The 26,983-nt window shown below is 43.7% G+C and overlaps 1 protein-coding gene across 6 annotated transcripts in view; it reads left to right on the top strand.

The window, feature by feature from the left end:
• The first annotated feature begins 4,771 nt into the window (after positions 1 to 4,771).
• CEP164 (centrosomal protein 164) overlaps positions 4,772 to 26,983 on the top strand; it is a 61,624-nt gene continuing 39,412 nt past the window's right edge. Inside the window, exons 1-9 of one of the 6 annotated variants that reach the window (XM_083163148.1) lie at positions 4,772 to 4,960; positions 10,214 to 10,321; positions 14,734 to 14,845; positions 17,789 to 17,996; positions 23,572 to 23,736; positions 24,158 to 24,295; positions 24,473 to 24,550; positions 25,851 to 25,964; positions 26,559 to 26,846. In XM_083163148.1, the coding sequence (XP_083019274.1) occupies positions 10,237 to 10,321; positions 14,734 to 14,845; positions 17,789 to 17,996; positions 23,572 to 23,736; positions 24,158 to 24,295; positions 24,473 to 24,550; positions 25,851 to 25,964; positions 26,559 to 26,846 (1,188 nt within the window). In that variant the 5' untranslated portion in view covers positions 4,772 to 4,960; positions 10,214 to 10,236. Of the gene's footprint in view, positions 4,961 to 10,213; positions 10,322 to 14,733; positions 14,846 to 17,788; positions 17,997 to 23,571; positions 23,737 to 24,157; positions 24,296 to 24,472; positions 24,551 to 25,850; positions 25,965 to 26,558; positions 26,847 to 26,983 lie in introns of those variants that run through there. The other 5 variants (XM_083163145.1, XM_083163146.1, XM_083163147.1 and 2 more) reach the window with 5 other exon arrangements.

Genomic DNA, 26,983 nt, shown 5'->3' with positions numbered 1-26,983 from the left:
TTTAGAATAAAGCCAATTAGTGTGGTCTGTAATTAAGAAAATCCAGTGATTACAAATATTTTCTATCTTAAGTAACTATAGTGCAACGATATGGAAGCTAGTTGACATACCTAAAATGAGACAGGTCTCAGGATTCCTGTCGGTCTCCTTTAAATTGGAGTCGGTGAATTTGCCTATTAATATTAAAATGATTTTAAATATAGTTTTAATTTCATGATTTAGTTCATCATTATAAAGTGCATATAGGTGAATATTTTTTAACGTACCTATGAAGTAGCAGGTTTTTAAATTCCTGTCAGCCTCCTTTAAATTATGATTAAAAATATATATATATTTTCCTGATAATAGAAAATAATAACTGGGTATTAGTAATAGACTCCTTTATCACATATCTAAGTCATGTATTTTATTGTGGTACCTTACCTAAAAACCTGGATGATGAATCTTCATCCAAAATAAAATGAATATATCTAAAAAATAATAATCATGAGGTATATAAATTTTCTATTATAAGTTCCATAGTTATTAATTACCATGAACAAGAATTTATATCTGAGTTACCACTCCTGGTTCTTACCTCCTATGAGACTCCTGTTTGCTTCAGAGAGGCTAGCAGAATGAATGCTGCCCAGATCTGATCTCTATTTATAAGGGTATCTGAATGACATCACTTCCTCCCATATGTTATTGGTGGGATTTTAAATCTTAATTATCTCAGTATACATACTATTTATCCTATATTAGGTATATGTCCTGTACTTGTTATTAAAATATATATTATAGGAGGTGACTATATATCCATTTTAATTCATTTATAGGTAGTTTCTTTCCCTCAGCGTGGGTCTACCCATAATGCCTCATTTACCCATAATGCATTCTTTCTTAGTTTTAATCTATAAAACGGGATATACCTATATTTATATTCCGCTTTAATTATTTATTCTGAGTGTATTCCGTTCGTTGGTGGTAGTGGGATAGAGCGCCTCTTATCGATTTTTAATGACCGCAATGGATCTTTGTGTTCAGGTACGCGCTGTTCATTCAGCGTGTCCTGGTCCTTAGTGTTGTTGACTTCCGGCTTGCGTTCCACGCTAAGCCGGAAGTGCGTTCCAAATGGGCGCCATGTTTTTCTATTAAATACCTATGTCCAGGTACACGTCAGTGTGTCCTGGTCTTTTTGTATTCATTACTTCCGGCTTGCGTTCCACGCTCAGTCGGAGGTGCGTTCCATATGGACGCCATATTACTTCTATATTTCTCAGCCTGCATGAATTCCGCTCTAGGTTTTGCGTTCCATTTAGAAGGTTACTCGTTAAGTTATATGCTTCCTGTTTGCGTTCCACTCAACTTAGATAGTATTTCTTATTGAGTTCTTACTTGGGCAATTTGTTTATAATTTTTAATATGTTCCACGTATTGATTCATAATTCTATGTTACATTTGTTAATTAACGATCTCTTACAGATATGGATCTAATTAGGTAATTTAAGTAATAATAAAAAACAGAAAAAGAAAAAGAAAGTGAAACACCGAAATAAAAACATGGAACAAAGATAGTGATTCATGCAGTACTTTGAAATTGTGGGAGCAGTTTCAACGGTTTCAACATTTATCACAATATTCATGATATATGTATTTATAATACGTCGACTAATGTTGACACATATTTAAAACAATTTTTCCCAATGACATTCATAAACTTTTGTTAATTAGCCTAATATATTCAGAAATAATTCCTTATGAAACAGTATATAAGTATGTTCTTATTTAGCATATTATTTCTATTTTAATTTTTTAATTTTTATTTTTTAATTTCTAATATTTGTTAAGTCTATGTGTCCATATGTATATCCGTTATTCTTGCGATCATGATTGTATTGATTGGAGAAGAATAATACTAAGGGCGTCTAGAGTTATTTTTAATGGTTAAGCCCTGCGTATAAGGGTAATATTTTATTCTATTGTTACTCTTCGATCGGATTCATGAGGGATCTTTATTATAAGTTCCAATTTCTCACATATGTCCATCACGATGGGTTTAATTCGATAGTTCTCATTTTTACGGTTTGTAGATATGGGCTATTGTAGAATATGTGCTCTGTAATCACAAAAATGGTGTCATCTCGATGTTTTCATTTAACCCGTTGGGTATTTGGGCATTTAACTGAAAGATCCAATACGATTCCCTTCTTGCTAGGGTTAAATCCCTGTCACCTCCTCTGTTGTCGATTTTTATATGTTCCAACGCTATGAATGTCATTTGGCTTGGGTCAGAATTATGCTTCTTTAGGAAGTGTCGTGGCACACTGTGGTTGAGGACTTTGTTCTTTATGTTCCTCATGTGTTCTTGAATTCGTAACTTGAGGATTTTTTTTGTTTTTCCTATATAGATGAGGTTGCAGCTGCACTTAAGCATGTACACAATGTAGGTGGATTCACATGTGACAATGTCCTTGATTTTAGGTAATCTTGGAAAGTTAGTTTTGAGCCATTCATATGTCTTTCTTTCAATATGTTTACAACATATGTATCTATTGCATGGGAATAATCCCATGCGTTTTTCCATGATGTGTTGTTGTTTCTGTTGTTGTCTATTGTCAACCTTTAGTTTGCTTGGAGCTAGCATGTTTTTTAAATTGTTGGCTCTTTTGAAGATTACGGTTGGTCTCTTTGATAAATGAGGGCCCAAAATCGGATCCTTTAATAACAAGTGCCAATGTGCGTCTAGGCATTTCCGAATTCTGTAGTGTTCTTGATTAAATTTGGTGATGAAAGGTTTCGAATTCGAAAACTGTGAAGAAGTGGTTTTTGATTTTTCGATTAAAAGTGGATCCCTAGGTATTATTGAAGCTTTTCTTTGATCTGACTCTATCTCAATTTTTTTGTAACCTTTCTCTAGGAATTTTTCTTTAAGTGTATCTGACTGGTCCCAGTATTTTTCCAGTGTGCTGCAGTTTTTTCGTAATCTTACAAATTGGGAATATGGGACAGATGTTTTCCATCTTTGGAGATGACAGCTATCGATGGGTATGTATCCATTTGCATCTGTGGGTTTAAAGAAAGTTCGTGAAGAGATGCTTCCATCTGGTTCCGCCGTGAGAACTAAATCCAAATAGTCGATCTCTTTTTCATTCTGTTTGAATGTGAACTTTAAATTGAACTGGTTTTTCTGTATATTACCTATCATTTTTTCTACTTCCGTAGTATTCCCGTTCCATATTAGGATTAGGTCATCGATTTAACGTTTGTAGTAGACCATTTCTTTATGTTTGAAGTTTTCGCCAAGATATATATATTCGTTTTCCCAGTCGTTCATATATATATTGGCGTATGCAGGTGCAAATTTTGTCCCCATTGCTGTACCTTAGCGTTGTACATAATAGTGTCCGTTGAATTCAAAGTAGTTGTGGTTCAGTATGTACTTAATTCCGTCCAAAATAAACGACTGTTCTTCTTTGGTAACCTCTGTGTCCTTTTCTAACGTTTTCCTGACAGCCTCTAGACCATTCATATGGGGAATGCAAGTATATAGTGCCTGTACGTCTATGGTTACCCATCTGTGGGTGGGTTCCCATTGGATGTCCTTCAATTCACGTAAAAGCTGGGTTGAATCCTTTAAGTGAGATTTTTGTTGATTAACATATTTTTGTAATTTCAAGTCTAGAAAGTGGGACAAGTTGGAAGATAACGAGCTGATACCTGCCACAATTGGTCTCCCCGGTGGTTCCTCTCTGTTTTTGTGGTCCTTTGGGAGATGGTAGAAGATAGGGCCTTTTGGATTTTGCTATATAGATATATTTGAATTCCTCTTTGCAGATTATTTGTTTGGAATTAGCTTCCTTGAGTATTTCCAATAGTTGTTCATTATATTCTAGGGTTGGGTCGTTATCCAATTTTTTATATGTTTCTTCATCATTGATGAGTTTGTGTGCTTCTACCAAATATTTTGGTTTGTCCTGAATCACGACTGCTCCCCCCTTATCTGCTGATTTTATTATAATGGACTCATCTCTCTTGAGGTTTTTTAGGGCTTGTTTATATATATATAATTATTATTTTTCCTTGTCTTCCCAAAAATGGCATGAGGGGAGGGGGGGGGGGGGGGGGCGCCACAAAATTTTTTGGCAGGGGGGAGCTAAATTTATAGTTACGCCACTGGGCACTGATAGTGACAGTAGTATACAGCGGTTACTGATACAGATAGTGACAGTAGTATACAGTACAGGCACTGATAGTGACAGTAGTATACAGCGGTTACTGATAGTGACGGTAGTATACAGTACAGGCACTGATAGTGACAGTAGTATATAGCGGTTACTGATAGTGACAGTAGTATACAGTACAGGAATTGAGTGTAGGCTCTTGTGCCTGACAATGACTGAGAATGCAGGACTGTCTTACTATATTGGTCTGTAACTTTGAATGCCTATCAATATTTGTCACTGCAATAACTGACACTATATGATTTAACTCCGTTTAACTTAATTCTCCCTTTAGTAAATAATGCACTTCTATCTCCTAACTTTACAGTACATACGCAACACAAAACACTGCAGTTCTCAGAAATCCATACACCTCTACCCAATGTATTTATGCCTTGACATGCTTTTTTTTTTTTACTGTAGAATGCAATTGAGAGCGTCAATGACATAAACCTAATCTCTGCCATTCCTGTAATCTCTGCCAGCCAGTTATGCCCACCCCAGGTAAAATACTACATATCCCGTCATGCTACTGGGGCAAACACGTCACGCACTAATTTTAGAATGATTAACGTTAGTTTAAACAAACCAGCATCAGCACTGGATGTTGTAAACCTATCCGAGAGCACAGTGGGCGGGCTCATTTCGTTGCCAGGCGGAGAGATACCGGAAGTGGATGCGGTCGCTAGTGCAGGGCAACGGAGGCGGCGTCCCTGGAAGCGGGGCAGTTGTTGCATGAGGCTGCGCCTGAGGCAGAGGTAGGTGCATATAAGCGGTGTCTCAGGACGGGGGTGTGTATAGAACATATAGGGGCTGCTGCTATGTACACCCGGGATGTTAGTGGTACTGGTGGCCTTAATGCAGTCCTGAAACCTCTGATGCCTCAATGATATCCTATTTTTTACATAAGGGTGATCTAAGTGCAATATTGCAGTATAGCTAAAAAGCACATACAAACATATATGTTACCATGTATATAATATATGTGCTAGCTGGATCCCCCGGGCATCAGCAGCGCTGTATGCATCAGGGGCCGCGCCACACTCGGGGAATTGGTATACACCACCTGGTCAAAAACTAGATCGATATCTGTCCGATCTGCATAATTTCGATGGGTTGTGCGATCGATTGTGTGCACATCGAGAGGTATATCTGTACGGTGCGCGGGTCGTTCCTCAGATCATACTTGCTTAGTGTCTGAGCTGTCAGTTTTGCTTGCAGTCGTAAGCAGGTTGTATGTGCTTGTTCGATCGCTCTTGCGACCTGCTTATGATCAGGTTGTATGCAGGTCGTTCTAGTGTATGGCCAGCTTAAGCCATCACACACTCTTAAGCCCACTCCTGTGACTCTAGCCAATGGGAGTCCAGGTGCTGACTTGGTGTGTTTTAAAGCAGGGGTAGCCAACTCCAGTTCTCGAAGCTACCAACAGTACACGTTTTCCAGCTCACAGCACAGGTGCACTCATTACTGACTAACAAATTTTAAAAGATCCACAGGTGGAGCTAATTACTTCACTTGTGATTCTTTGAGGAGACCTGGAAAACATTAACTGTTGGTAGCGCTGGAGGACTGGAGTTGGCTTCCCCTGGTTTAAAAGCTTATGCGGATTCCCGGGAGCCACATGGCATCTGATGTGTACAGTGCTGCCGATCCTCGGGGGATTCATCCAGCACATATATTACATACATTCATGATAACGTATATGTTTATTTGTGCTTTGCGATTTCCCCTGCACTACATGGTTGGCGCTGTAGCTGCCACTGTGACCTCTTGAGCAGCTGCAGAGACCGCTGGAATTTGACATGGAGGGATGTGCACAGTCAGACAAAATATCATGCATAGTGGCAGTCACGTCACAAATGGGGTGCAGGCTGTAACAGGGTATCACCCTCCTAGGGGGGGACACCAAAATGTAAGGTTCTCTGTGGTCACAGGAGTCGGATGCTGCATTGTGACATTGGGGGTTATTTTGGTTCACTCTCTGACAAATTCCTTCTTAGATGGACAAAACCACCAATTCTGATTGACTCGGATGGCTCCGAATGCGGATGGACGACCGATGGTTGGTGTTTGCGCATGTGCAGAGGCATATCTGCGCATGTGCGAACGCCGCGCACGTCCGAATACGGCGTGAATTCTGTACTATCCGAACAGGGGGTGGAGAGGGGCGTGAAGGGCTGTTTGGGCTCATTACCATATGCGTACGCCCCGCGTTTCATGGGCGTTCCCATGAAAACGCTGGGCGTACGCATGGTAATCAGGCCGTGACGCATGTGTGGGGGGCGGACATATGACATAGCCGGATGCCAATTGCCCGCCCATATCAATAGGTTTGCACGGAGAAATGCCTGAGTCGTCTGGAGCACTCGGTGCTGCCTGACCACTCGGTCCAGCATTCGATGGTCGGCGACCATCTAATGATGGGGGAGGTTCCCACAGATGGAGGAGGTGTTCACATGAAAAATCCACTCCCGGTCCGTTTGGTCGGCGCCTTACCGCTTCCTGTCCAAAAATACGCATCCGACCAAATCAACTAGAATAAGGCCCCATGTGCACTGCAGGGGGGCAGGTGTAAAATGTGCAGAGAGAATTCGATTTGGGTGAGTTATTTTGTTTCTGTGCAGGGAAAATACTGACTGCTTTATTTTGACACTGCAATATAGATCTCAATATAGATCTCACTTTGAAGTAAAACCCCACCAAAATCTAGCTCTCTCTGCACATGTTACATCTGCCCCACCTGCAGTGCACATGGTTTTGTTCATCTAAGAAGGAACTTGTCAGAAAGAGTGACTCAGCAAGCCACTAGAGTGTTGTGACTGGGGAGGCAAGTGACAGTGGCAATATTACCCCGCCTCTCCCTCCCTCCTTCTGTTAGACCATGCCCTTTTCAAACGCATGACTGAGGTTGGATATTCCCCTTGTGGAGAGTATCCGGATGTGACGTCATGTAAGGACGATAGTTCTTTGATGCCCCTACAGTGTTTATTTCAAACCCTGGTGCGCCTGCATCCTGGCGTTTTAACATAACCTGTGTAAAAGTAGCACAATTTGCACCAATAAAATGAATTTAGTCCTAAAGGCCCCCATACACTAGTCCAACTCCAAGTCGGACCAGTTTGCCTCTTGAGCTCCCCGGAGGGGCTTGCTTAAGATTTGGCACTTGATGTGCCATTTTTACATGTAATAAATCACATGCAATTTATTGCATGTAAAACACTCCTGGGAAGCTGGCAGCAGCTGGGGGCGGGCAGCAAGTACTGAGTTTGAAAAAATATTTTGAAAAGACTGGCTAGCCTGTTATTGGCTGGGAGAATTCTCTCAACCAATCAGCATCCTGCCAGTCTTTATTTTTTCACATTCAGTAGCTGCTACCTGCTCCACTGCCCGGCCTATGCCGCTACCAGCTCCCCATCACCGCTCGGACCCTGCTGCTGCACATAGATGTGTGCCAGCATTGAAGCACGGATCAGACCCATTGCGGGTGCTAAAAAGCACCAACGATGTGCCACTGATGGGTCCGAACCGACAGATTGAAAACATGTTAAAAGACAGCTGCTCGTTCAACCCTTTCGGGTGCATAGTGTCCAGCTTGTGGATCCAATATGTCTCTAATTGGAGGAGCCACCGTCCGCGGTCACCCCCTCTCAAATCTGCAGGCACATGATCGATTATAATGTAATTAAGATTAGCTAACAAATGTCGTGCGGCAACAAAATGCCGGGCTACTGGCTGATCGTTTTCCTTATGATTTAATGCTGCTTTAATAGCGGATCTATGCGTGGCGATCCGCTCACGGAATGTCCTGATAGTTTTTCCCACGTAGCACATGCCACAAGGGCACCTAATCAGATACACTACGTGGGTTGATGTACAAGTAACAGGATGTTTAATATGTATCTTGTACCCCAAGTGAGGATGGCAAAATACTCTGGTGCTCGTCATGCCCCGACAGGTGGTGTACCCCACACATTTATAGCACCCCCCTGGTTTTTGCTGGGTATTGGGGCCAAGCCATCTGGAAATATCCATGTTAACCACCCAATCTCTAATGTTCCCTCCTCGCTTATAGCGAGACATCAATGCTGTATTTTTTGAGCTTGCTCAGATCTTGATCTCTCTGTATCACAGGCCAATTCAGTTTGGAACATTTTGAAATGATACTGTTGGCTTCATTGTAATCACGGACCCAACCAAACTTCTCGGAACCAATGTCTCTAGGAGCTGATTTCTTTAAAAGCTCATTACGAGACATGCCCTCCACCTTAGATCTTGCTGCTGCCAAGATTTTGGGAGAGTATCCCCTCACTAGAAATTTCTCACTCATAATGTCCAGGTCCCTGGACACTAGATCACTCTTACTGGTGATTCTTTTGACCCTAATTAATTGGGAAAAAGGTAGTCCCTTGATGAGTGATGGAGGGTGATGACTCTGGGCACATAATAAGGTGTTCCGGTCCGTGGGTTTGGAATAGATCAATGTTTCAATCCTAGTGCCCTCAATCTCTAAGTGGACATCTAGGTATTGGATGGCAGACTGCCTGACATTGTGGGTAAATTTTATGGGGCAATCACAAGCATTGATTTCATCCATCATTTGGTTAAACATTAATTCGGTACCAGTCCAAAATAACAGGACATCGTCGATGAATCGACAATAAAAACATATGTTGGCAGCATATGATGAATTAAAGAACAACTCTTGTTCAATGAAATGCATATAAATATTCGCAAACGAGGGTGCGACGGGAGACCCCATCGCACAACCCCGTTCGCTGTTGGAAAAACTCTTTATTAAAGAGAAAAAAAATTCTTGTCGACGTTAGCTCTAGCAATCGTGTGACAAAACTGACAGGTGGACCTGTGTAGCTGGAGTCAGACTCTAAGATCTTCGCTGTCGCGAGTATCCCTTCCCGATGGGGAATACTCCTGTACAGGCTACTGATGTCTAACGCACAGAGCCACATCCCTGGTGTGGCATCACCAAATGCTGCAATTTTGTTGAGTAAGTCAGTGGTGTCTTGTAGGTACGTGGGCAATTTTTGCACCACAGGTTGAAGGAAATAGTCTAAAAAAGTGGACACAGGACTATAAAGGGACTCTATTATAGGACGGCCTGGCGGGGCCGTAGGATGCTTGTGCACTTTAGGTAGACAATAGATGATAGGGGTCTTGGTGAAATCGGTCGTCAAATATTCCTTGGTAGAACCAGGGATCCATCTCTGGGAGACCGCTTCTGTTAGAATTCTGTCGAGTTCCACTTTATATTGAATTGTCGGGTCAGCAACTTGTCGTACGTCAGGGGATTTAGTAGTTGGGAGTACACTTCTTCTTTGTATGCCTCCAAGTCCCACAGAACAATCCCCCCGCCTTTGTCGGCGGGGAGGATCAGGATGTCTTTATAAGACCTGAGATCTCTGAGAGCACCCCATTCTTCTTTAGATAGATTGGAATGCGAGGTAGTTCGAGGGGCTGTGGATTGTACCTGGACATCGAGAACTTTGATGAAGCCTGTGATAGAGGTATTATTGGAGGGCAGGTCGAATCTGGATTTTTTTCTTAAATTTGGCATACTGTGTCTCTTGGGTGTCTCTGGTGGTAGAACCCTCTTTGCTAAAGAAGTCTCATAGTTTAAGGTTACGATGGAGATGATGAAGATCCGTCTTCCACCTAAAATCATCGAACTTCTGGGTTGGCACATATGAAAGTCCATAACTCAAGACCCGAGTTTCAACCTCTGTCAATGTCCTATTTGACAAGTTGAATATTAAATTCTCTTTCCTCTCCAGAAGCTGAACGTATGATGTGGAATTAAGGGTATGAAAGCAGACCTTCATGATATCGCTCTAGCATAGGGACACAAAGGGAACCTTGCAGGTGTCGTGATGTCCATTATTCTCCATTTTCAGAGAGCGTCTCTTATCAGTGGTAGATGTTCTAAGAAGACCTGAATGTTCCATGGAGAGAATAGAGACTGTACGCTGAACCTTATTCATCTGTGTCTCCTATAGGGCTCCTGGTGTCAAGTTAAAATATGTTGGCTGTTCCAGCTGGTAAAATGGGGGATCAGCTGATCCTGGAGGAGGATCATGATGAGAATTACATACCTCAAGAGAACGGTAGGTATCTTATTGTCTATATTTATTTGTCTGTTAAAAAGGACAAAATCTATGATGTGTTTTTTTATTGTATCTTCAAATGTTTATCCCGGAGTTGGTACTACCCGTGTTTTTTGCTATTTTAGTAAGAACTAATTTAGTAGAACATTTTGGTAACTGTCCTAGACGAGCAGCGAAACCTTCAAATCCACTAAATACCATTCAACATGTCATTGTGAAACTATAGTCCAAGAGGATTAAGTCTACGGCTGGCTCACTGAACAGCAACATGAATTAGAATAAGCATCAGGCATTAAACCATTGCAAGATTACTTAATTCACCTCTCAATACAACTTGTTCAAGTAGCCAAAAACTCCCTTCCTTGTATTTCTGGGAGATGTACACAATTATGGGGGGAATTCAGCTGCAGACGATAACCTGTGGATTTCATCCAATTCAATTGCAGTTGAAGTTAACGTGCAATAATTCTCCATGTGGTTCAACACCATTTTTTTCTTTCACCACCTCCGGAGCAGATGCAAAGTTGGGGAAAATCCTTAGTTTAAGTTAACATTTTTGGCACTTGCTCCAGAACCACTGGTACTCCCACCCTAATGATTCAATAGGCACTTAGACTTTTTAATGATCTTAATTTGGCCACTTATGACCTGTCATTTTTTGGGGTGAAAAAGGTGTGATTGCAGGAATATGGGGTGCAGGGATACATATGGATGACCGGCGGTTGGGATACTAATGGTCAGAATACCGATGTCAGTAAAATAAAGAAGAGAATCCTGATGTGGTCAGGTATACTTACCATAGCCCTCCCTCCCGGCAGCCTGACATTAACCCCCCATGCTAGTGCCTAACCCCCATTCCCCACATTTTAAACATAATCCTACCCTGGCCTGACTCTAACCAACCCCAGTATACTGTACATACGGAATTCCATTGCTGGTCTCCTGTCGGTAACCGGGTGCCGGCATTGATATAGTGAACACCGGCATCCCAGGGTGCTGCATGTTTGGGACAGGTGTTTTTACAATCTCAGGTGGCTGAGATTCTTTAAAAGTGGCTGAAAATAACACAAAAATATACTTATAGGAGATCTGCACTAAAAGTTAATACCAGTAAAAACTTTTCACTTTCGGCTGCAATTGAATTCCCCCTAGTGTCTCATTATCTGGAGAATTCTACGCTAATTTTCCAGAAACAAGATCGCTATGAAGGTACTCCGAGCAAGATGTTTATCTTAATCAAAAGATTTATTCTATAGGTACACATAAAAACCAAACAATAAAAAAATAGAAATACATTAATAGATAAAGATCATAAAGATAAAGACCTTTAAAAATAAATAAAATTGGGTACTCTTTACTTAGAAGGGCGCCCATCTCGGCCATCTCGGGCATTGAATGCACTAAAAAATCAGGTGCGATGCGACAGACGAGATGCCCGAGATTTCCCATAGGGAACAATGTTAAATGTCTCAATTGACCCGATTTTCCTGTTCAATGCCTCAATTGACCCAATTTTTCCATAGGAAACAATGTTAAATGGGCCACAGAGGCCAAATAGGCACCCTGAAGTGAATAATGGCCACCCGAATTGTTAACGCCACCCCACGATCAACGTCAACCCGAAGCGTGGCGAGCGCAGTGAGCCCGCGAGGGGCGGCAGTACGCGTCCTACGACCTTTTCATACCCCCACTATCCACGTCGGCGTGGAGTTGAGAATAGAAAGTGTGGCGAGCGCAGCGAGCCACCGAAGCGTGGCGAGCGCAGCGAGGGGACGCGGATACCTTCACAGGTATCCGCGTCCCCTCGCGGGCTTCACAGCTGTCCGCGCACCCTCGCGGGGCTCGCTGCGCTCGCCACGCTTCGGGCTCGGTGGCTCGCTGCGCTCGCCACACTTTCTATTCTCAACTCCACGCCGACGTGGATAGTGGGGGTATGAAAAGGTCGTAGGACGCGTACCGCCGCCCCTCGCGGGCTCACTGTGCTCGCCACGCATCGGGTTGACGTTGATCGTGGGGTGGCGTTAACAATTCGGGTGGCCATTATACACTTCAGGGTGCCTATTTGGCCTCTGTGGCCCATTTAACATTGTTTCCTACGGAAAAATCGGGTCAATTGAGGCATTGAACAGGAAAATTGGGTCAACTGAGACATTTAACATTGTTCCCTATGGGAAATCTCGGGCATCTCGTCGGTTGATCGCACCCGATTTTTTAGTGCATTCAATGCCCGAGATTTTTTACTAACGATGCCCACGATCAAAATCATGGGCGCCCTTCTAAGTAAAGAGTACCTAAAATTGTAATATACAGACAGAAGTCTCACCATATATAATTCTAAGTTCGTTTAGTCTGATTAAATGACATATATACATTTTTAAAAAACAAAAGATCTGCGAGGGGGATCAGAAATAATAAAAAATACCAAATCTTTAAAATAGGCGAAAAGGGTTATCTCACTTTAGGTATCGATGCATCGAATAAAAAAATATCTAACACACTCTCTTTAATGGTACTTTACAGTTGTGTCCTCCCAATACGGTATTCAGGTGGAATATTAAAGGTTGATGGTTTTTTTGGGATGTTTGGTTGACCCTTATGGGCCATCCACTCCCCAATGTTCCGAAGCTCTCATCCTTTTGGGGAGAGCTTCGGTCCCTCAAGGGTGACCCCGAGCCGAAAGGCGGAGGGAAGCCTTATGCGGGTCTCTCCAAACCTTTGGGTGCGGAGGACCCACCGTCCTAACCCTTCTGGTGGTTGAGGAAAGACGGTCTCGCTTAGCTTCGGCGAAGACGACCCACCGATCCCTTTTTTCCTTTCTTAGGCCTTATGGTTGAGAGGGGTTAGGGGAGTAACGGGCCCTTCTCCTTTGGGAGAGGGTTCATAAGTACATACGGCCCCCTATGCACGATTTAGGTCACGCAGTAGGTGTTGGGAGCACACCTCGGGCTCCGTGAGTTTCTGCAAACTCATTAAAGGTTGTTGTTGTTCCCAGAAACGTTATTTAACCTTTTAATAGATATTACATACTCCGTTGTGCCGAAGCAGTGATAATTGTAATGTCTCCAATCAAATGCGGGTACCAATAGGTGAGTGGAAATCTCCAATTTCTAGAAGATCTTATTAGCACACAACCAATTTTTATTGATGGTAGGTGTTATTTGGAGAGGGGACACTTCATAGGAGTAAGAACCACTGACCCTGAGCTCTCACCTATAGGGTAGCAGCGTCCTCCTGTTAGCGAGGGATCTCCCTTGGCCGGTGGTCACTGTCTATTCTCGCTCCGTCTGCACAATCACAGTGGATGGTGCGGTAATATCAGTTGTACTATAGCTTCACTCCGGTGTAGAGTGGGCTAACCCCGGCTGCTACGACAGTGATGTCTCACCATGTTGCACTCCTCCTCCCGTGTCAGCAGTGCTACCACTGGATAGAAGCACAATAGCCGGGCGGGGATCACAGCTGGGGCTCTCGCGTCGGGGGATACGTCATCACAATTAACCTCTGTACATCGGTTGCCATCTCTCTCAATCCACAGGAAGGTGTTGAGTGAATGAACAGGTGGCTAAAGGCCCATACACACTGGGCGACTTTGAGCTGAAAGTCGCTCAAAACAGCATGTTTGAGCGGCTTTCAGCTCAAAGCTGCCCAGTGTGTATGCCCCGGCGGTGAGCGCTGCCGGGAAAGCCGCTCATCTGCTGGTATTACCAGCAGATGAGCGGCTCTGAGGACGGCTTTTGCATAGCGCTGCGCTATGCAAAGCCATCCTCTCCCCGCTTACAACGCTGGGCATTGGCAAAGCCGCTCAGTGTGTATATACTGAGCGGCTTTCCCCCCAGCGATGATAGTGTTCATCGCTGTCCATATACGCTAGGCATAGTCGCCCAGTGTGTATGGACCTTTTATAAGGATGCTCAGCAATAACGGTTCAATCCGATAAATTCTCAAGCTGTTGCTGCACAAATGGGGCGCTCAGGCTGAATGGGGGGAGAAACAACAAATGGGGGTCACTGACTGCTTACCTTGTGATTTCCTCTGTGTTTGTGCATGTGTATGAGAGAAAAAGATGTAGTTTCACTCGCTGCCAACAGATGGCAGTGTTTCTGAGACACACTGACACTAGACATAAATAAAATATGGCATGTGTCTATACGCCTCACCTCTGAGGTGAAGTACTGCCAGTAACCACTAGAGGACACTTGACGGAATAAATGACTCCTTAACAGAAAGTGAAACCAAAATGATCAGTTTCAAACTTGCTGAATATGGAGCGAGGGAGCTGTGAAGTCAGAGATTGGGGGTAGGAGCAGATAGGGCCGAGCCATCATTTTGAAGGGTTTTCAACTAGTAGTGTGATATTTGCTTTTGCAGTGCACAAACTATATTCATATATATTCATGGTCTCTATCCTGTAGAGATACAGGAATATGCACGGATGATTGGGATTGATCCAGACACTGAACCAGAACTCATGTGGTTGGCTCGAGAAGGGATTGTGGCTCTTCTGCCTCCAAATTGGAAGCCATGGTAAGAAGGCAAGCATGTCCTGTGACCTTATTGTGGGCGAGAGCCTGCCTCAGGAGGTTGGTGGCCTCATGAAGTACGGAGTGGGCTCGGGAATTATGGCTTTATGGTGAATTTAGAAATCTGAATTCAAGAAATGTATTTTATGTTGTATAAAAGAAATCCGTCGGAGAGCAGGAATTAATCTTTGTTTTTTTAATATTTACTTTACATTACCATAAATGTATTTATTTATTACCAGTTTCTTATATAGCGCACACATATTCCGCAGCGCTGTACAGAGAATAGTTGAACATTCACATCAGTCCCTGCCCCAGTGGAGCTTACAATCTATATTCCCTACCACATATACACGCACACACAGACATTCTAGGGACATTTGTTGGGAGCCAATTAACCTACCAGTATATTTTTGGAATGTGGAAGGAAACCGGAGTACCCGGGGGAAACCCACGCAAGCAAGGATAGATTATACAAACTCTGCACAGTTAGGGCCATGGTGGGGATCGATCACATGACCTCAGTGCTCTGAGGCAGTAATGCTAACCGAATGTAAATTAATGTCGACCTTCCCATTGTCTATTCAATGCTTGTGTCGACCTTAGCCTTGTTGAGAAGTGATACAGTGCCTGGTACTTTATTACCGCCCAATTAGCTCCTGACTGTTAAGTTACAGGCTGGGTTTAAAAAGGAACAGTCAGGAGCTGATTGGCCGGTTATAAAGTACCAGGCACTTTATCACTTCTCCTCCCTTATCACTGCTTCATACAAAAACAGAAAGACTCACACTAGGTGAGTCAAGCAGCGCTCAAATCAATGAAATAATACCAGAGATTTACAAAGGTATAACAATTTTTACTGTTTCTTTTAAAAACACATGTAAATACAGTACACAAATAAAATCAATGTATAATGACATAATGGATATAGTGGGAAATAAAAGTAAATTGGAATGAATATAGAAAATGTAAATGAATATAAACAAAAAAAGTCCCGCCTCAATGGACACAAAAAAGTGGACTGTGTCGACACTTTTGGAGAAACAATGGGTAAGTGCACATTACCGACAGTGGGTGATGAATCCCTTGAATTATGATAATACTGGGGGTCCTCTCGATGTTTGCGGAGATGTTTAGATGCCGCTGGAGGTTGCCGCTTGATGTGAACCAGACCTTTTGTAGTTGTAGTGAGAGACTGATAAGTTAGTCTCAATCATCCGGGTTGTCTGGAGCGATTACACCCAGGTAGTATTTCAAATGCTGGAATGGGGAAGTGGCTTCCGTGCCAGGTAGCAGTCCACACTGGTGTAGATGTTGTTAACCAGGGGTTTGACAAGCACGGTGTCCGCCAATTAAAGATGCCAGTTGGAATAAGCAACAAAAGTAGTGTCCAAATCTGTCGAAAATGTCACAGTGGTGTCCAGAGGTGGGGGGCAATCACCTAACGCGTTTCACTGCGTCCTGCAGCTTTATCACCTTTGATAAAGCTGCAGGACGCAGTGAAACGCGTTAGGTGATTGCCCCCCACCTCTGGACACCACTGTGACATTTTCGACAGATTTGGACACTACTTTTGTTGCTTATTCCAACTGGCATCTTTAATTGGCGGACACCGTGCTTGTCAAACCCCTGGTTAACAACATCTACACCAGTGTGGACTGCTACCTGGCACGGAAGCCACTTCCCCATTCCAGCATTTGAAATACTACCTGGGTGTAATCGCTCCAGACAACCCTGATGATTGAGACTAACTTATCAGTCTCTCACTACAACTACAAAAGGTCTGGTTCACATCAAGCGGCAACCTCCAGCGGCATCTAAACATCTCCGCAAACATCGAGAGGACCCCCAGTATTATCATAATTCAAGGGATTCATCACCCACTGTCGGTAACGTGCACTTACCCATTGTTTCTCCAAAAGTGTCGACACAGTCCACTTTTTTGTGTCCATTGAGGCGGGACTTTTTTTGTTTATATTCATTTACATTTTCTATATTCATTCCAATTTACTTTTATTTCCCCCCTATATCCATTATGTCATTATAAATTGATTTTATTTGTGTACTGTATTTACATGTGTTTTTAAAAGAAACAGTAAAAATTGTTATACCTTTGTAAATCTCTGGTATTATTTCATTGATTTGAGCGCTGCTTGACTCACCTAGTGTGAGTCTTTCTGTTTTTGTACATTCTCGAGTGAGGAGTGACTATCCCCACAACCAAGCAGCTGCTCTACTCAGAGAACCAGCTCATTGCAGGGCGCCTGACTATTCCTAGTGAATAACATTTCTTTTTTCCATCACTGCTTCATACATCTGCCCCTCTGTGTTCCAATCCCCCATCTAACCCCTGCCAAGTGCACCACAAACCTTTGTGCTAATTGGCATTGAGACTGATTTATCTCTGCACAACACCGCTCTGACCAACCATTATTTATATTATCCAAGCAATTTTTCATTAATTTTTTTATTTTATATTCTGTATTTTCTCTGTGTTCTACATGCCATTAATTAATGTATGTGTATATGTCATACATCCTGAATCTCTTGTTATCATCTAAATTCAGCACAGCAGCATTGTGTCTGCCAACAAATCTATTTGCATAATAAACACCATTGTCATTATACACCTTTCATCTATATTTATATACACACACACACACACACACACACACACACAAACACACAAACACACACACACACACACACGACTTTCAACCACACACTATACTCATAGGTGTCATCCAGTACAATTCCCTTGAAACCCACAAGAAGGGTCCCCTTGCAATCTAGCTTCAGCCACTCATAGATTACATTGACCTCAGTGCGCAGGGTATCAATGATAATCCACGATTATCATCAATCACCATATACTCCTTTTATCTTTATTCACTTTATACTATATTTGTCCATCCACCTGTTTTTAACATTCCCATTTCTCTTCCAGCCAGGATGTTACAGGTGATATCTATTACTTCAACTTCTCCAATGGCCAGTCCACATGGGACCATCCCATAGACGAGCATTACAGAGAAATGGTCATAGAGGAGCGAGCAAAGCTGCAAGCTCAGGGTAAGGGAAAGAAGCGAGAGAAGAAAAAGAAAAAGGAAAAGAAGAAAGACAAAAAGGTGAAGGAACTCCCCAAACCTGTTCTGGTAAGTCTCTTACTAGTGTTGTGTCTAAATGTGTGCGGATTACAAGTGAGCTGAAAGGTTTCATACAATTTAATTTGGTACTGCGAAAAAAATTTGGCCCCTTTTAAGGGACTGAACAGGCGCTGAGTTAAGTTCTGTTTACCAGCAGCTGTGAAAAAAATGGGGGAGTCAGCCCAATTATGCACCAGGAAAAAGACGAAAGAAAAACGCTGCATTTGTTTTGAGGAAGAGTCAATAATAAACTTAAGGGATGAAATATAAATATCACACCTTTATTAAAACACATATAATAAAATGTAATTTCAATAATGTAATTATCAATAATTGATGGCAATAGAGTTGAATTAGCATGGGTGGGTATGCAGACTTTCTTTGTAGGGATGCGCTTACTAACCAGTTGTAAAGTCCCATCCTGCGGCCTTGATATTTAGGATAGGTGTTAGGAATTGAAATTTCCATAATGGCACAGTCTCAACACTGACGTTATTGGGGTCCAATTGTTGATCACCCACTGAATGTGTTATGGATGTCCCTGGAGTGAAGAAGGGCAGCTTGGGTAGAAAGGCCTGGTCTGGGTAGTTTGGGTACACTGCTACTGGTAGCTCTCTTGGTTTGGGATCCAGTTGCAAAGGAAAGTGCAGTCGATTGTATTCACTTGATAGTCTGCTACAGGGGTGCCACTAACAAATTTTGCTGGAGGACCAGCCCCTCCCCAGTCTGGTTTAAATACCCTGAGCAATATGGCTTCCTAATTGGCGCAGCTGAGCATTAAATAAATGTCAGCCTTTGAGTTTTTGCAATTAATTTTAAAATAGTTTTTTTTCCAATTTAATTTAGTGACCGTTTTTAGTCAAACCTTGTGGGAAATAGTATTGTCTTGGCAGAAGTCGCTGAGCTGCAGTGGCGTAACTAGGCCTCCGCAGCCCCCGCCATGGCGGGGAGGCGCAGAGTAACTATGGGCGCTGGGGGGGCTGCGGTGCTATAGTTACCCGCTGCGCTGCTGCCCGGCCGCATCTTCGGTCACTGTCCCGTCACTCGCTCCCGGTGCCGGCTCCTGCTGATAATGAAAAGTGACACTAAGAAAATGGCTGCCCCCGTATTGCAGACAGTTTTGGCAGCCATTTTCTAAGAGTCACTTTTCATTATCAGCAGGAGCCGGCGCCGGGAGCGAGTGACGGGACAGTGACCACAGATGCGGCCGGGCAGCAGCGCAGCGGAGACTGGAGCAGCGCAGCGGAGCTGAGGGAGACTGGATGCGGCTCTGTCAGGTATGGGTATGGGGAGGGGGGGGCGCCGAAAATTTTTGGCGGGGGGGCGCAAATTATATAGTTACGCCACTGCAGAGCTGCATGCACATTACCAACTACTATAGGTATATATATAGGATCGGGGGGGGAGGGGGGTGGTCTAAGGGACGAGATGTAGCTCCATCCAGACAAAACATGTTATATACTAAGATGGGCGTTCTATTTAAGATGGGATGCTGCTATGGGCAACCAATGAGAATCATGTCCTTATTTCTTTAGCACCTTCTTGATGATAATTGTTAGAATCTGATTGGTTCCCCATAGCAACATCCCATCTAAATAGAACTCCTATCTTATAAAATAAACCCCTTTGAGTAGATCAGCAATTTTCCTATAAGCTATTAGAGATTTCTGGGCATACATTTATGTATACATTTGTGTTCCTAACCTGGAACTTGGATGCACTGCGTCAGTTTATTTGTATGTATGTTCTACGACTTGATTCCTATTAAATTTGTGAAAAACACATTGCTGTGGATCACTACAGATATTTGAGACAAGCTAAATGAATTTATTTATATGGCACAGGATTCACATTAAAAGCCTTTTTTTACACATAAGTGGCACCCAGCAGAGAGTCCCCCTTGTTTATATTGCGCCCCGGCTTCCATGGCTCACTGCAGGGGCTTCCACTGCTTCCACTGCTGGTGCCTAAACCTCAGAAAGGGCCCAGACGGCCTCCACTACAGGGATGTGCATTCTGCACGCAGCCGCCGTGCACTCCCAAACACGATCCGGTGCACCTGAAGGCTCACATCTGGCTGTGTATTAATCTGCATATACGACCTCTCTCATGTAGTGGAGATCTTCGTTATATATGACTACGAGTAACCATACGTGTCCCTGTTCATTATCTGCTGTCTCCTGAACAGATTGTGGTGCCCATTGTGTATTTGCTTCTATATTGGGTTAGCAGCAAATATAAGGTATCACCTGGATGTATGTAGGAGGGACCGCAGCAGATGTTTTCGATACCTTCTGCGATCCCTCCATTCTTGCTGGCAGTCACATATCCCATAGGTTTCTATGGCAGATGCATTGCTGCCATATTTTACCAACATCTGAAATGCAGAATATCCAAGATATTGGCTACTTCCATCTAAAAATGGTTTTACCCTATGGACTACACATCGCATTTGAAGCCAGGTAAAGGGTTCCCCCCTGGCAGTGGGGTCTTGCTGATTGCTCATGCTTAGACCCACAAGCGGCCCTCACAGCACATCGCAGAAGCAGACTCCTTTCAGAGCCGCTGTCCCTGCCGGGTGCTGATTATTAATCCCCACAATGTGATTACATATTGCACTGCAGTCCTGGCCAGTAAAGGTGCCCATACATTACAGTGACTTCTTCCCGCCGATTTTCCCCCCCCCCCTTGAAAGTCCCGAGCGGCAGGATCGCAAGTGATATATCGCATATGGTCCCGTTGCATGCAGTATATAGCATGCGATCCCAGCCAATCCAGTCCAGCTCAGAAGCAATCCAAGAGATTGCTCGTGCAGCCGGTGTGAATGGCAGGCTCCAGTAAGATTGTACGGGACCATGCATCGCATCGAAACTTCTGTTATTCACCTGCACTCTGGGCTCTTTTCCTGCAATTGATCACTGCAGTCGCAGGAAAAAAGCCCAAATTGCAGGTAAATTGCCTAGTGTATGGGGTCCCTAAGACGGTGCCAAGAACACCCCATGATAAATGGGCCTGTGTCCCTAACCTATCTAATACAGGGCTGGGAAGGCAGCTTGCAATGTACAGGTGTTCCCGTGTACATCTAGCCCCTTTTTGCATTAAACAGCACTTTTTGCATGGTGTGACTCGGTAGCATTGGTTGTAACCTTTTGCATTGAATGGTGTCTTATTTGCAAAACGGAGTGAACAAGCAGCTTCTGCTGATTAAAATGATATGAGGCATGCATATTTTCTGTGTGCATCGGTAGCTGCATACAAAATGCTCTATTCTTATGCAGATATATCGGCAAGCACATATGTGTGTATGCCTTGTCATGCTGCCTCGGCCTGTCTGTCATACAGCATGGCAAGTGTCGGGGCAGCAACACTGAAAAACTGGGCTGCAAAACCTTCATTGCACGAACAGAGGCCTTGAGCACCAGTGCTACAGTGAGCTTCTTCTGGACGAGCCCTGTACCTTCCTGCGACCTGCTGAACATGCAGAAGCACAGGCAGTGGTAATAGTGACTCTATCTGTGGGCACTGCCGGGGCCCCTTAGGACAACAGGGCCCAGTACAGCTGAGCCCTTAGACCACCACCCTGTTGCCGGGACTGCTAAATGCTGTAATGTAATAACCATGCTAGAAGAAATAAACAGAATATTTATCTAGAGAGCGCAAGAAACACTGCAAGGTTTGACTGTATAAAATTATAAATTTATTTAATCATGAATATGATAAAAATAACATTTAATAAACTATATAACTATACATACAATTGTACATTGATCCCTTGAATGGAATAAAAAATAAAAAAGAAAAAGAAAACTGTGTCCTTTTGCCAATAATTGTCAGTTAATATCCCAAATACTGACAGTCAGAGTTCCAATAGCCAATTTATTGTTTGGAATGATTATATCCACACGGCTTGTATATTACCAATTATAGAGTCTTCAAATAATTGGAGATGGAAAAAGTCCAGAAATTGCCAATAATAGGGTATAAGGCACTTGATCCGTGGCTAGAGCTTAATTATACGTGATAGCAACAGTCAGTATTGGGAGTGCAAATTTGCATAGACACCTGTATGCCTCTCACTTAGAGCCTCAGACTCCGTCAGCATGAGTTGTATGGAAGCAGAAATTATATTACTTCACAGCTACCTTCCAGGTTTTAGCTGTATGAAGGGTTCCTCAACCTGACCACAGCACCGAGACCTGCTCGCTGTGTCAGGGAGCCGACCGCCTTCAGACGGACGCTGCGGGGGAACAGATGCATCAGCAGTTTATATCTACCTCAGCTCCCGACGGGTCTTTAGAACAGCTTGCGCCACGCTCCACTTGTGGCGAGAGTGTGTTTGTAGTCTCTATCGCTTGGAGGCGGTACCTTGCAGGCGCAGTGAGGCACAGGTTGGCACAAGGCTCGTATCAGATAAAAGACATCAAGAGCATCAATGGCTTTGATGCTCTTGATGTCTTTTATCTGATACGAGCCCTGTGCCAACCTGTGCCTCACTGCGCCTGCAAGGTACCGCCTCCAAGCGATAGAGACTACAAACACACTCTCGCCACAAGTGGAGCGTGGCGCAAGCTGTTCTAAAGACCCGTCGGGAGCTGAGGTAGATATAAACTGCTGATGCATCTGTTCCCCCGCAGCGTCCGTCTGAAGGCGGTCGGCTCCCTGACACAGCGAGCAGGTCTCGGTGCTGTGGTCAGGTTGAGGAACCCTTCATACAGCTAAAACCTGGAAGGTAGCTGTGAAGTAATATAATTTCTGCTTCCATACAACTCATGCTGACGGAGTCTGAGGCTCTAAGTGAGAGGCATACAGGTGTCTATGCAAATTTGCACTCCCAATACTGACTGTTGCTATCACGTATAATTAAGCTCTAGCCACGGATCAAGTGCCTTATACCCTATTATTGGCAATTTCTGGACTTTTTCCATCTCCAATTATTTGAAGACTCTATAATTGGTAATATACAAACCGTGTGGATATAATCATTCCAAACAATAAATTGGCTATTGAAACTCTGACTGTCAGTATTTGGGATATTAACTAACAATTATTGGCAAAAGGACACAGTTTTCTTTTTCTTTTTTATATATTTTTTATTTTTTATTCCATTCAAGGGATCAATGTACAATTGTATGTATAGTTATATAGTTTATTAAATGTTATTTTTATCATATTCATGATTAAATAAATTTATAATTTTATACAGTCAAACCTTGCAGTGTTTCTTGCGCTCTCTAGATAAATATTCTGTTTATTTCTTCTATTTAAAATTTTAAGGATCACAGAGAGCCTTAATTGAGAGCAGCAAGTCACACTCATTTGAATATATTTTTATCAGTTGGTTGATAAATTCTATTACTGTGCGCCCGATTATTTGGTCCTCCCCACCCCCTTTGGTTGTTTTTTTCGGGACCGTGTGTTTAAATTCATCACACGGGCTCCGTGGATTACCAAGGTGGGTGATTAGAGGTCCAGATTTGTGTTATAATAACCATGCTGCATGTTTTGATGAGATGAATGCTATGGCTCCTAATTTATTTTTGTCCAGTTACAGGTTTCTCTCACATTTCTATTTGTTGTCTAATAGTCTCTCGGATCACCCCTTGGACCAGTTCAGGGACCGCTTGGAAGTCTGGCTCCACTTCGGGCATTGGGTGACTCTGCTGGAAGTGGTGGAGGACTATGGGGATCTCTGAGCAGCAGTGCCGGGAGCTCTGGGGGATTTGACACTTTGTTGAGTGGAACACCTGGAGTAAGTGACACAGCTGTTCATACTAAGACCAGGGATGACCAGGGCGTTGACTACCACTATTCGATCATTGAGCCATAAGTAGCCAAAATATCCATGAAGCTAAGCAGACCACTGCTGGGGAGGGTTTTCTTGCTCCGAGAAAGCATTGCTCTACTTTAATCTACAGTCTTTCCTCAGGTGGTAGTGCCCTCTGAGTTGATTATTGAGAGTCCTTCCCCAAGTAAAGAGGCTGTTCATCAAATCGCTCCTCAGACACATAGAGCACCCACTGTACCACATGGCACCTAGCAACTGTCTGATTTCCACTGTGGCCATTGCAGCCTTAGACCATAAACCATTGTGCTATCATTCCTATCCTGACACACTTCATTTTGAAACCATATTAATGGTTGTTCTGATTATTCTTCCGTCTTTTCATCAGATCTCTGCTCCGCAGCCTCAAAAGATAGCAACGTACATCAAGAGCACCACCGCAAAGCAACCAGAGGAGAGAGTGAGCCTCACCCTGCCCGGCCTGGAAGAGGAAGATGAGGAAGGTGACCCGGAGAGCGAAGATGAGGTGGGAACATTCCTACATCTGCAGAAGTCTCATATGATATCATTGAGTACTAATTGCTCAATTACCGGTGTCCTACACTGTGATATGCGACTTATATAAACATTGGTCATGTGACACAATATGTCTGCTATCACTATATACATGGGAAAATCTATAGCTTACACTATTTCCCCGCAGAGCCCACGAGGATCGGCCCGTCTACTGAAGAACCTACATATGGACATTGGATCTCTGGGTGGTGGCTTTGAATATGAGGTAAGGGGTAATTCATTCTTGTTGCACAGTTTTGTTTCATCAGCTTGAATGTGATTCCAAATCTACTGCTATCTGTTTGTCAAACGTTTACCAAGCTAAATATATGGTAAGATGATATATGTGACGTGTTTGTCTGAAAATGAGCCAAACACACAGAGGCGAATTGTGGAGCGTGTCTTAGAATGTTAGTAGATTTTTATTAATTATAACATCATGTCTAGTACATTAAAATATTAACTTGCACCTAGCCTCTGTTCTGCACAATAATCTTTAGAACGTCTAACTCTAACCTTTTCTTTTCAGCCTCCATAGCGAACTATTTAGCATTGAGTTATGGGGCCTACACATGGGCCAACTGATCTGAGCGATGCAAGATCACTCAGCACACAGCGCTGCATGACTATGTGTCAGCGCTGTGTGCTGAGCGATCTGTCAGGGCCAATATTCTTCGGTGAGAATACTGGTCCTGACCGGCGATTAAGTAGATATATCCTGCATGCATGATCTTAATCACCTGGCGATACCGGGGCCGTGCATCGCTGTCGCTATGTCCCCTACACACGGAGCAATGTAGGGTCATTTTCTAAGCCTTTTCAGCCTAGTCAGATCGCTTAGAAAATGGACTGAAATCGTCCAGTGGGCCTTACTCTGGTTCATTATTTCAGACGTGAATTCGCACAGGGACCGATGTTTTGCATATGTGCATGCGCGGCGGCATTTCTGCACGTGTATACGCTGGGTGTGTGCGAACTCGGCGAGAAGTCTGGTTGCCAAGTGTACGCTCACAGCCTTGGGGGGGGGGGGGGTGTGTGCTGGGTCATTAGCATATGTGTACGCCCTGTGTTTCATGGCCGTTCCCATTAAAGCGATGGGTGTAAATATGCTAATGCCGTTGCGATGCACGTGCAGGAGGGCGAACAACTGACATAGCCGGATGTCAGCTGCCCGCCCAATTCCCTGCATTTCTTTGCTCATATGTCCAAGTGATCTGAGCTACCCTTACATATGCGGGCGCCTTCGCCATCATTCGATGGTCAGTGACCATCGAAAGATGGGAGATGTTCCCACTGGCATGCGAATAGATGTTCATATAAAACATCTGTTCGCAAGCCTTGCGAATGAATTCGGCGTGCCAATGGGTGGTGCGGGCTGCCCATTTGCAAGGCTGGGTTTTGGTTCATTCTCAAGGGTGCGTGCACACGTCCGAGCGAATAAACCAGAATAAGGCCCAGTGTGTAGGCCGCAATAGTCGTTTGTCTTGACCTGAGAAGCGGAGGTTCCTTTTCTGTGTATTATCCAGGACAGTGAGCGGCGAGAGGAAAGCGCTGCAGCCAGCTGCACAGACGAGGGCTCTGAACCAGAGCTACAGAACCTCGGGAAATGTGATGATGATGAAGAGGAGAGCCAGAAAGAGGTGGCTCCTTGGCATATGCCATCAGGCTGTAGTGAGGTCATGGACACCCTGCATGCTTGCGTGATCCTGACTATGACCCTCACTTGCCTGTAACCTTCCCAGACTTTCCCATTGCATCTGCCTTTGTTAGAATAAAAACCCAAAGTGGCATCTTCCTCTACAATAAGTGTGTGTAGCGTTGGTGGAGAGAGATTATATGAATGTGATAAAGGGTTCCGCATCAGATGGGCGTTTATGGGGCAGTTACAGTAGAATGGAACTTCAGTATCGGAATGAGTATATAGAACGTAACTCTAATGTGGATGTGCATGGGACACAATATTGGATAATCTAGGATTTAATAAGTAGCAGCTCATTGATGAAATATTATTGCATTCATATATAAAATATATGGTCTCCCATGTGACTTGAGCTTTCCACCACCGCTTCTGGTTGTCCGTAGAATTCTCACTTTCCTGCTTGATGCTTTTTATCTTCTGTTGTTTTGGAGTTTTCTTTACTCTGTAGTTAGTAGTTGGAATTTGTGTCGTCCCCCCCCCCCCTTGTCTGTTTGTGGTAACATGGAACTGCTATTCCTACCCATAATCTCTCTAGAAGGGATTGCAGGGGAGGTGGAGTGAGCACCCGTCCCCCCTATCTGCTGGCCCTTCATCACCAGGAGAGCAGGACTCCGCTGCGGACAGAGGAACTTATGACCAGCCTGGACAGTCAGACGTACAGCTGGTGCTCAGTACATCTCCAGCTGGAAAACCTGTAGGGATGCCAGGGTCTGTACCAGGCTCTATTGACAATGATTCTAAGGATGGAAATTCTGGAGCCTCCATAGCTGGAGAGCCATGTTCCAGTACCAGGGATCATGACCTGGAACCAGATGCCCAGGATGTAAGAAAAGTCCCTTACACCTGCTTTATGAGCTTGTGCTGTGTCCCTCACCATACTTACTAGTGTGCTACTACTGTACTAGACCTTTTTTCTGCTTCTAGTTTGCATTACTGTAATGTAATATGTACTATAGCTTC

Source organism: Crinia signifera, chromosome 19 (genome assembly GCF_055691185.1).
Source record: "Crinia signifera chromosome 19, ASM5569118v1, whole genome shotgun sequence".
NCBI classification, from domain to species: domain Eukaryota; kingdom Metazoa; phylum Chordata; class Amphibia; order Anura; family Myobatrachidae; genus Crinia; species Crinia signifera.
This window is presented reverse-complemented; position numbering and strand designations above follow the sequence as displayed.